General features: G+C 35.3%; 1 protein-coding gene across 1 annotated transcript in view; it reads left to right on the forward strand.

The window, feature by feature from the left end:
• Positions 1–11,758, forward strand: part of LOC142340036 (dynein regulatory complex subunit 7-like) — a 282,610-nt gene that overhangs the window by 19,213 nt on the left and 251,639 nt on the right. The window contains exons 5-7 of the mRNA XM_075390439.1: positions 202–360; positions 5,022–5,102; positions 5,403–5,540. Coding sequence (XP_075246554.1) covers positions 202–360; positions 5,022–5,102; positions 5,403–5,540 — 378 coding nt within the window. The remainder of the gene's footprint in view (positions 1–201; positions 361–5,021; positions 5,103–5,402; positions 5,541–11,758) is intronic.

Genomic DNA, 11,758 nt, shown 5'->3' on the forward strand with positions numbered 1-11,758 from the left:
AAAATTGTTCAACCTGAGTTAGCAGAAGTAAGTTGAGTTGATGATGTCGGTTGCCAAGTAGTCAATTACTCGATATTAGGAGTAAGATACTCTGCGTTGAGATTATTTTTCAAAAAGTGATTCAAACGGAAGCACAAAACATTTGAGCAAATAATTAAGATATCACACCAGTGAACATTTTATACTGCGTTAATGTTGTAGGCAAAAGTGATGACGAGGGAGGCAGAGCGTAAGAAGTACACAGTGAAGCCCCCAAAAGACTTGAGCAGTAAGTATGTGCGTATGATGGAAGAGAGGAGAGCGAAGAAGGAGGAGGAGGAGGTCGCCAGGAAGAAGGCAGAGGAGGAAGCTAGGATTGCTGTGAGTGTTAATTATTCCTCTTATTATGTGTGTTGTTGCACACTTCTATAAGTTTAAGGCTAAATATGTTGCTCTCTTCAGCAGAATCTTGCCCGCACTTTACAAATCTTATGATACTGCCGTTACAAATTGCAAATCTTTTGGTACGCAAGTTTTAATTGTATGTAGTTTTAAGCCTCACCTTCTTTAAACATTTCAAGTAGAGGCTTAACATTTGCTTCAATAGCTCCTTTAAAACAAATACCTTTTTTACAAAAATTGAGCGCATATATGCACTTTAGATTGCTGTCCTATTTTGTATGTGACACGGTGGATTTCGAGTGATTTTAGCCATCACGTTTTGTCGCACTCGAGCACATTCTGACAATTTAGTCCGTTGAGGACTTAAAATTTGGGTTCGGGTGATGATTCTGATACAGATAACATAGAATCTGCGGGTAGCTAATTTTAATCTGTGGGTTATAAATCACCAGCAGGAAGAGAGTGACACCACTGGTTTTTTAGTGACTCCAAGAGTCGCAAAAAATGAACTTATTTCGACTTTAATTGTTGATGTCTGCATTCACTTTATTCAGAAAATCAAACTTGCTCTAGAAATGTGATATTTACTGTTATTGCCAACTGCACACTCAAAATACTTTTTGCTTTTTTTTCAAGTTTCAAAAGGCGGTTTGTTGCATTAATTAGCTGAGAATTTTCGATCTCCTAAACAGTTGTCCAAGTCGATTTAAAATGTAGTTAGGGATACAAGTCGATTTAAAATGTGTAGTTAGGGAGACAAATTTGGGTGCATCATAAAAAACTCGAAGCCGGGGAACTAAGTATTAATGTCTCAACGTTACTGCAGCGAAGAAAAGACTATTAATCATTGTATTAAAATACTTACCCGTAATTTTATATTGGCATTTAGTTGTAAAAATGATAAATTATGTGTTATGGGAAAGCTTTCGAATTGAGATACTTAACTTTACCTATCGTACTGTCCGTTGAACTTTTGGTTTCCTTTTAATTGGACAATTATTTAGAAAATCATTTGTCGATATCTGAACAGTATAAATAGAAGTTGTAGATCTTTATTTAGATGTTTGTTATTTAGCAAATTGAATTCGTAAGCCAGTTTAGGTGACTCCATGTTTAGGAGAGTGATTTTGTTAGCTTGTGTTCCACTTTTCCTCAGGTAGCTTTCTGCACCTAATGTAGATAATTTATATCAGTTTGTGTTATTGGTTTGTGTATATATTCAGTATAGTCTATATGTGACTGTTATTGTCATTGAAAAGTCCTAGCGTCTATTCACAGCTGCACAATGGCCCCAGAAAACCTGTTATGGCTCTGAAATGGCAATTAACAGTCACATGTCACCAGTATTAATCACGCATATGCAAATTTTATATGTCCGTTTCTTTAATTACAATTGTTGTAACCAAATTCGATTTAAAAATTGAACTATCTTTTGCGATAATCTCTGAACTTTATACAACCTAATAACAGTTGTACCTCACAATCACAGTAGAAATAAGTTTTATTGGTACGAGAAAAGGTCAATAATAATTTGTCTTTTTATATCGGGGGAGAAAGCATTTACCAATTTTCCATTCGAGCCTAAAATTTTTTGGTATTTTAGTATTTGCATGTGCGTGAATTTTACTAGTAGCATTAGCTAGCAGGTGTTTGAAATGTAGTTGGTTTTTAGCTGACCCAAAGTCGTGCCTCCATGTCCCAAAATCAGCCAATCACGTTACCTGGAACAGCTAATAATGAGCCTACCCTCGTTTTAGTAGGGCTTATTTGATCACACCTCATACTAGCTCAATAGATATCCCTCACATCTGAGTCATTTTAGTTTAGGTATCTAATGCGATAACATTTGATATCTAATATCAATCATAGCAGTGCGGGCTTGAATTTTTTTAATCTTGAACCTTAAGCTGGTTCATGAATGGAGCTGGTTCAGGAAATTTTCTGAATTAATCTGACAAGAAGCGAAGTTGAGCAATGGCCTCAATGGATAGGACTATTTGTTGACCATGCGCGGCTTTTATTGCATCATTATCTTATATACCCTTTCCACAATGAGAATAGGCTCCTTTCGTTAATAAGGTGCGGTTGCGTAAGCCCGGCATTCAGAGACTTGGTTTAAAAACTAGGTAACTTTATTGTTAATGAAGTTAGTCTTCGGCAAAAAAAAACGTGATTCACCTGTCTTTCTAGTGCGTTTAATTAACAGTTAGGATTTACATCTTTTGGAGTTTTGTTACATCCATCTCAGAAAACTCTAACATGTTCACTGGGAACAGCACTAACAGATTTAACAGGTTGAGTTTTGTGTCATTTTTTTCGAAAGGGACAGTTAACGTAGGGGACTTGTCTTGTTGAATCTTGTGCTCTGCTTACCTGTGCTTTTGCTGTCTCCAAAAACCTGCATAGGTGGCTGGGGCTGAAAAATATTCTGAGAATTGTCCAAATCGTAGATATTTTGTGGCGAACAAAATTTTCCCATAGCCAATCGGCATTTGTTGTTAAATTAGTCAACAAAATCAGATTGTAAAAGCTGAAAGGATAATCGATAGAATTATTTGTCTTTTTTAAAGATTATTTTTTAAACATTTTTGCAAGAATTATTTGTGTGAAAACGTTTTGTTGAAGATATAGTTGAAGGAAATATTTGCGGAGTGTGTCCGAAGTTTGGAAGAAGGAAAAGCCGTTGTGTGCGGTGTTCGAATTTCAATGGAAAGTGGCATGCCGGGTCTTTCCTCAATATTATCAATGAAGCTTTGGAACAATAGAGGTCTAAAAACTGCTTTCACGTTCATCGTGAAATATTGTTCTAATTCTCCTATAGGCGAGGTTTTGAGAGAATCAACACTGCTTATCTCAAAAAATTGTTATTTTTTCCTTTAAAATTATTTTTAAACAATGAGCCTTTGAGCTTGTATTATCCGCACGCAGAGGCCTATTGTCTCCCCTTCTTCTCTTAAAAACTGTATAACCTGGATTTATTGCTTTCTTTCCGGTCTACCTGCTTTGCTCTTAGTAGTTCCCCTGAGTTGAAAAGTCATTTCAAGAGCAGGGAAATTAAGCAGTCTTAGCGGTACCTGCCTAGATTCTTTTTTGTTCTATTTTAAAAGCGGCTCGGGATAATTCAGACCTGAAGTTGGGCTCGTATATTAATTAGAAAATAAAGGCTCGAATGATATTGCGTTGTTAGTTTAAACGGGCGTTAATTTGTTTGCCACGCAGTGGAAGCAATTAATATGCGCTCGATATGCCGGATTAATAATTCGTTTTAATTCAGCTCTCGATACTGCAAAGTACAGATCTTTTCTGTTTTTCCCGCAACCAAAAAAACACACCCCCCCCCCACCCAGCGTCCATTGATACATATTATAATATATTGAGCGTGAATTTCATACACTTAGTCATACAATTATGCACAAACGGCAGTTACAATTTAATAATGCTGCAAAGTTTTGAAATTAAGACATATAAGGAAATTATAGTGTGCTTATAATGTTAGCAGAGAAAGTATAATGCGTGTTTTTTATAACTTTGTGTTTATTTTTATTAGGAATAATTTCACGGCACTAATTTTTTTGACAACCGGAAACAAAAGTCGATCCAATAGTCGAACGGTGCCGGCAATTTATTATGACTAAAATAGGGGATCTCTGAGGACCAGGAAGTACATGGGTGTAAACAGATTTGCTTTATAGGGAGGGGGGCAAAACAGGAAATTATCCTGAAGTACTTCAGTGCAAATGAAGAAAATGTAGAACTCGTTTGTTCTAACCGTTGGTGCTGATTTCATGATGGCCTGAGAATGCAGAATTTTCATCCAACGAAATACTGATTGCTTCAACAGAAAATTATAGGTCATATCCCACAATTTTAAATAGGTTCAGAACGAGTTTTTGTTTCGGAAATCTTTTCAACTTTTCCGGAAGATATTGTTAGATAAGAATCGTGGTAATTTTAATATGAAGATTGCACTTTGATCCACGAAAGATGATTCTAAAATTCTACTTTAGCTGGCTAACTTAACTTGTTATTGATTGTCGCACCATAAATTATTTTTAACTGACTCATTTGATGAAAGCTGAGATTATGCGTCTTCTTGCTTCAAAGTCGGTTAATTAGAGAGCCTCGATTGGATGTCGCCCATTAAGAGGGACAGTTGCGCAAAATAAACTCACCGTTGACAAACCAAATGGTAGAAGAGTTGAAAAATCATGCCAAAGTAGAAATTAAGGAAAAGATGACAATAGCCATAAAGACGAATATTTAACTAGAATGTCAAATTTAAATCAAACGATGATAGTGACTTACCACATGATTGAATTGAGATATTGTCTCACAAACTATGCGCAAGCCTATCAAATGGGACCTTGAAATCGATAATAGTTTCCTCGTAACTACCCAATTCGAATTTTTTGCTTCAAATCTTTTTATATGTCCTGGGAAACTGCTCTATTGAAAGAATATTCTTAAGCCTTGATTCGTATAGGCAATTGGTTGGATCGATATGGGCTGTTTTCAAATAGCGAGCCTTTTTTAATGCGAGTATAATGTCCTGATAAGACAGGATGCATAGTTGAAAGTGTCAGCCGTGATCTGCGGTCTTTTGGTGCAGCTTAACAACTGAGAGTATTATTTATTTTCAGGAGCTGGAAAAACCGCCACCTGATGAGCTAGAAGGCCTCAGAGTTCACTCGTGGGTTTTGGTTCTTCACGGCAAACGAGAGGTCGGTCCAGAAATACTTGATATTTTGAGGATCTCTTATCCCCAACGACAAGTTTTTGTACGCCTGTATTCCCCACGTAGCTTGCTATTGCATTGGAAATGGTTTTTATAGCCCATTATGTGCTGACGCTAGCCTTTTCACATAAAACTATAGGTGTAAAAAAAGGCAGTCAAATTTGTCATTCTGCAGGAGCTAAAGGCAACAATTCCCAACCATACGATTCAACCTGGACGATCTCAAAATTTGTAAATGTGTTCTTAATAATTATTGCTTGTATTTAAGATACTTTTATTTGCTTAGGTGCCTGAGAACTTCTTCATTGAAGCCCTGACAGGACAGACCTACCCCACCACCCACCCCAACTACCAGGGTATTGAGTGCCTCTGGAACCACAAGAACTACTGGGTCTGCATGCAGATGGGTGCCAACGGGTGCAAGGTCAGCCGCTCTCATTACTATTCGCAATCTTAATAATTGAGATGAAGTTAATTCAATTGTAAATATGCATGTGTGTGCGTGTGAGATACGGAGCAAATGCTCCTTCCCTATTTGGTAGAAGCGCTTACTTGAGATTTTGCAGTGAATGACGCTTCCTGACAGATTGCTTGCCGAAACGCCTACGTTGTCGATACTTCTGATTGAGTTGATAATTTGAGTTCAATCAGACGGTCGGCTTATTCTGCTAGAAAATTATGAGATCAGTCTTATTATCAACAAGACATTTCGCACGAATTCGAACGAGGAAAATCATTGAAGTTCTACTTAAGCAAGACGATCACCTTTTTAATTTGGAAAAAGTGCTTCCAATATCGTTTACGCGTCTAAATTTTGCCATAATTTCTCCTGTATACGTTATTTACCATCATTTCACAACTTTTGTGGGCTTTAAGAAATTTCTATTGCTTCAATATTCGCGAAGAGGACTTTTCACATTAAATCTTTATGCTCAATTGAAATGCTCAGTGACATTGCAAATAAAGAATGGAACTAATTGCTTGTAAATCAAGAAAGACATGATACTCTTGAAGAATTTTGGCTTCTCTGGCTATGGAAAAAATAGAAAACTCTGTCTTTTCAAAATCTCAATTAAAATATACTTTGATTCAGTAGGCCATTTTGTTTTCCTCGAAGCCGACTAGTTTCTCCTGGTGAACTAATTTGTTGACAGTCGGTCCAACCTCATATTTAAATTTAAAATGTTTTTGAACTCATTGAAATCAAAAACTTTTTCAAGTAGCAAAGGCTATTCCATATGGCCTTAACCTTGTTAGCAAGTTCTTTTTTGATGACAAAACGCTTGAATCAAACTGCTTTTCACGTGCCTATTTCACCCTCCCCCATATTTGCACGCTATATGACCTGAGTTAAAGTGCCAATAATCGGTTATATTTATTCCGACCCACTTTAGTGGCGAAGTACTATATACTCAACTGGTTTTTTTGTTTGCCGATCGATAAATTCATCTTACAGAATTGTGAGTGGTATCATTGGAACTCTTGTCAAGCGTAGAATTTCAAATTAAAACGTTTTTTTTATATTAGCTTTTTTTAAAAGAGTTACGAAGCTTTAAAGATTTGTGAACCTTAGCTTAACTTCCGTTCTTCTGTTCACATTTTTTGTATTTTTTCGCTTATATTTTAATCATTTTTTGCTTAAATACGATAAAATTGTTAAACATAGTCTAATTGGTTTTACTTTTAAAGATAGAAGAGAGTTGTTGTAGTCTTTGAACCAATTGTTTATGCAAAACTTTCAGCTAAATTTTCAGAAAAATCTGCTTTTTTCTTTCATAAAAAATAGCATCAATTATACCTATTTGGCCCACTTTGTTCAGCTTGACAGATGGTGCAGACATGAAAACTGCTGACACTACTTTATTTTACTCAGATTTGGGCTGCACCTCCGGATCATAGGAAAGTTTTCTGGAAATAACATCTTTGTGGTCTTTCGCTAATGTAAACCGATATTTATTAAAAACGCAAAATATTTTATTTTTCGACAGATTAAGATTTTTGTCTGCGAAAAAACCTATTTAATATTTTGGAACAATTGAGTTTTTAACAGTCGCGCAGTGTTAGCAATGTCAGTTTGAATCTCATTGTTGAGTTTTGCAATGAAGAAGAATTCGTGTATATTATGGGTGTCTTGTTTTATGGGTATTGTTTTGTATTGTTTTATGGGTAAAGCACATGATTTTTTTATGGCTCCGACAAATTTATTTCGTGAATTTTTAAATTTCTTGATATTTGCCAGAATTTGATGTATACGTCTAAAAATGCTTTTTAAATATAACAGAAAAACCCTCGTCTTATTTCTGAATGGATTCCTTCAAAAATTTATCAATATCATAGAAAATTCAACTTGAGAATCCGTACCAATGACGTAGATGGGCGAAAAAAAACGTTGACTGCCAGAATCTTCGTGAACAAGAAAAACTGGACACTGCAGTTCTACAATAAAAATTCAAATTGTCCTATGCAAGTGTGTAAAAGAACAAAAACTGATATAGTTTACATTTTAACTGCAAATGTGTCCGAATATATAAAAGATTGTATGTGACAGCCCTTTAAAAACCGACCACTTTGATTTTTTTTTACCAGCATAAGTTGTTTGACAACAAAAGATCGTTATATTAGGAAGGTTCGATGGAAACACTATGATGAAGTCTTGTTTTGCAAAACATTTTCAGATATGCAATTTTCATATCATATAATTTTTTAATGGCTACTGACATGTCCAATTTGCATGATTATCTTTGATCAATTGCTTTAGAAAAGTATGATAGAAATAAACTGCCGAGGTGCTTAAGGAAAATTGATTTGACTACAGAGCATAAACTACAGGGCTGATGAAAAGAATTTTGATTTGAGGAATGCAAAAGTGTACTACGAGAAGGTCAATTAGTTTATGATATTTTTTTAAATAAAATGGTTTTTATACAGAAAGCTTCGAAACAATCATCAGCACACCGCATCAGAAAGATCAAAATGGTTAAAATCACCGCACAACACGAAACGAACTTTCGGAAATCCCAGCGTCAGATCATCTATACAGCTGGTAATATGACCACTCAGCTCTTCTGAGCGGAGATAATGAGGAGGCACATAAACCACGAAAAGTGTCATTTCAAGTGAAGGCAGTAAAACCCAAAGGATTTCGAAAAAGTCTTGTCCGGATGTTTTTAGCACTCTGAACTGTATATCTTCATTTATGTACATACAGACCCCTCCACCTTCTGTCTTCGTGGAACTAAACCTCGTTCTGTCATGTCATGCAAGAATATGTCCTGGTAAAATGAGGTCATTTAAGAGAAAAGCCCTCCTTTAAATTACTCATCTACAAAAATTTTTACTCCAGTCCTTTCCTGTATCGTTTGTGTTGTTCAGGAACTGGAAAAGAAGCGTTGCTCTGCTGTGAAGAGGACCTGTCTCAGTCATAGAGGCTGACAGCAATGAGCTGTACGTGTGCAGGGAGGCGTGTTTATTCTTGATGTGGACGAGGAGCCAGGAACTGGAAAAGAAGCGTTGCTCTGCTGTGGAGAGGACCTGTCTCAGTCATAGAGGCTGACAGCATTGAGCTGTACGTGTGCAGGGAAGGCGTGTTTACCCTTGATGTGGTGAGGATGTCTTTGCAAAAATGATGATTCTAGCTGAGAAAACCGGTGTCGTAATCACTGATGCAAATGTTAAAACATGTTATGGCTTACTCCGAGCAGATAATGGCCCAAAGACGATAATTGTCAAGTTTGTCAGACGTGATATTACACAAAATGAGCCGATAAAGAAAAGAATTAAAAAGAACACCACACAAAAGTTTTTCTTCTTGATAACATGAGCCGAACTCGTGAAAATATAAATCGTGAATCAAGGAAGCCCGTAAACGCTGCTGAATTCCATGAGAAAATCATTGTTTTTAGGTGGGACGATGAAAAGATGGTGTTCAAAAATCTGTTCACTTTCCAAAAAAAGGAACAAATAGCTGTTCTGTGATAAAAGTATATTCTCTTACGCGTTGCTTTTTTATACTTCAAAAATGTTTCTAAAATGCCTGTACAATTGGAGTTCTTGTTTACTAACAAGGGTAAAAATGCTAATGTGGGTATATCATAAAGATGATAAACGTCCTTATGGAAGCTATTTCTAAGCAATAAGGAGCTTGATGGGATAGAAGTGCAATACACTATTTAAAAGTTGGCGCGAAGCTTTTCCTGCACTTAAAATTTGCTCCGAAGGAACAAAAGGATTTAAATCTGTTTGATCAGTCAAAATTTGATTCATTTTGTGTTGAAAGTTTGCGAAAATTTTGCAAGCAACGGCACGTCTAAAAATGCGTTTAAATATAACAGAAAAACCCTCGTCTTATTTCTGAATGGATTCCTTCAAAAATTTATTAATATCATAGAAAATTCAACTTGCGAATCCGTACCTATCACCTAGTTGGGCGAAAAAAACATTGACTGCCTTAATCTTCGTGAAAAAGAAAATCTGGAAACTCTTCATTTCTACACTACAAATTCAAATTGTCCTATGCGTGTGTGTAAAAGAACAAAAACTGATATTGTTTACATTTTAACAGCAAATGTGTCCGAAGATTTAAAAGATTGTATGTGACATCCCTTTAAAAACCGACCACTTTGAATTTGTTTACCATCATAGGCTGTTTGACAACAAAAGATCATTATATTAGGAAGGTTTGATGAAAACACTATGAGGAAGTCTTGTTTACAAATCATTTTCAGATATGCCATATTTCATATTATATATTTTTTCAATGGTCACTCATATGTACAATTTGCATGTTTATTTTTGATCAATTAAAGTAGAAAAGTATGAAGGAAATAAAAACAGAGGTGCTAAAAAAATTTGATTTCAGTGCAGAACAAAAACTACAGAGCTGATGAAAAGAATTTTGATTTGAAGAATGCAAAAGTTTACTACGAGAAAGTCAATTAGCATATGAGATTTTTTTAAGTAAACTGGTTTTTATACAGAAAGCGTCGAAATCACTGATGCAAACGTTAAAACATGTTATGGCTTACTCCGAGCAGATAATGGACCAAAGACGATAATTGTCAAGTTTGTCAGGCGTGATAATACACAAAATGAGTCGATGAAGAAAAGAATTAAAAAGAACACAACACTAAAGTTTTTCTTGTTGATGACATGAGCCGAACTCGTGAAAATCTAAATCGTGAATCAAGGAAGCCCGTAAACGTTGCTGAATTCCATGAGAAAATCTTTGTGCTTAGATGGGACGATGAAAAGATGGTGTTCAAAATTCTGCTCACTTTCCAAAAAAAATAACAAATAGCTGTTCTCTGATAAAAATAAGAAAGTAATGATCTTTTTGAAGCAATGGGATATCTCACTAATCCGTCTGCGCATTGACGTTTTTGTATGAAATTATTTTGAACAGTTAAGGTGACCTGGAGGAAAATCGGGAAATCCTGAAAAAGAATACAAAATTTTATTCAAATTGTCCGAGAAATGTAAGTAAAACATACGCATTGCTTTTTTTAACTTCAAAAATGTTTCAAAAATGCCTGTAAAACTGGAGTTCTTGTTTAATAACAAGGGTAAAATGCTAATGTGGGTATATCAGAAAGATGATAAACGTCCTTATGGAAGCTATTTCTAAGCAATAAGGAGCTAGATGGGATAGAAGTGCAATACACTCATTAAAAAATGGCGCGAAGTTTTTCTTGCCCTTAAAATTTGCTCCGAAGGAACGTAAGGATTTTGTGCTGAAAGTTTGCGCTAATTTTGCAAACAAGGGCACGTCTAAAAATGCTTTTAAATATAACAGAAAAACGCTCGTCTTATTTCTGAGTGAATTCCTTCAAAAGTTTAATAATATCATAGAAAATTCAACTTGCGAATCCGTACCTATCACTTAGTTGGGCGAAAAAAACATTGACTGCCTTAATCTTCGTGAAAAAGAAAATCTGAACACTTCATTTGTACACTACAAATTCAAATTGTTCTATGCGTGTGTGTAAAAGAACAAAAACTGATATTGTTTACATTTTAACAGCAAATGTGTCCAAAGATTTAAAAGATTGTATGTGACAGCCCTTTAAAAACCGACCACTTTGATTTTGTTTACCATCATAAGCTGTTTGACAACAAAAGATCATTATATTACGAAGGTTCGATGAAAACACTTTGATGAAGTCTTATTTTGCAAAACATTTTCAGATATGCCATTTTCATACAATAAAATTTTTTTATGGCTACTGATTTGTCCAATTTGCATGATTATCTTTGATCAATTGCTGTAGAAAAGTATGATAGAAATAAACTGCCGAGGTGCTAAAAGAAACTTGATTTGACTACAGAGCAGAAACCACAGAGCTGATGAAAAGAATTTTGATTTGAGGAATGCGACAGTTTACTACGAGAATGTCAATTAGCATATGAGATTTTTTAATGTAAAATGGATTTTATACAGAAAGCGTCGTTATCACTGATGCAAATGTTAAAACATGTTATGGCTTACTCCAAGCAGATAATGGCCCAAAACCGATAATTGTCAAGTTTGTCAGACGTGATATTACACAAAATGAGACGATGAAGAATATAATTAAAAAGAACACCACACTAAAGTTTTTCTTGTTGATGACCTGAGCCGAACTCGTGAAAATATAAATTGTGAAT

The sequence above is a fragment of the Convolutriloba macropyga genome, chromosome 1 (genome assembly GCF_964194025.1).
Source record: "Convolutriloba macropyga chromosome 1, txConMacr16.3, whole genome shotgun sequence".
NCBI lineage: Eukaryota > Metazoa > Xenacoelomorpha > Acoela > Convolutidae > Convolutriloba > Convolutriloba macropyga.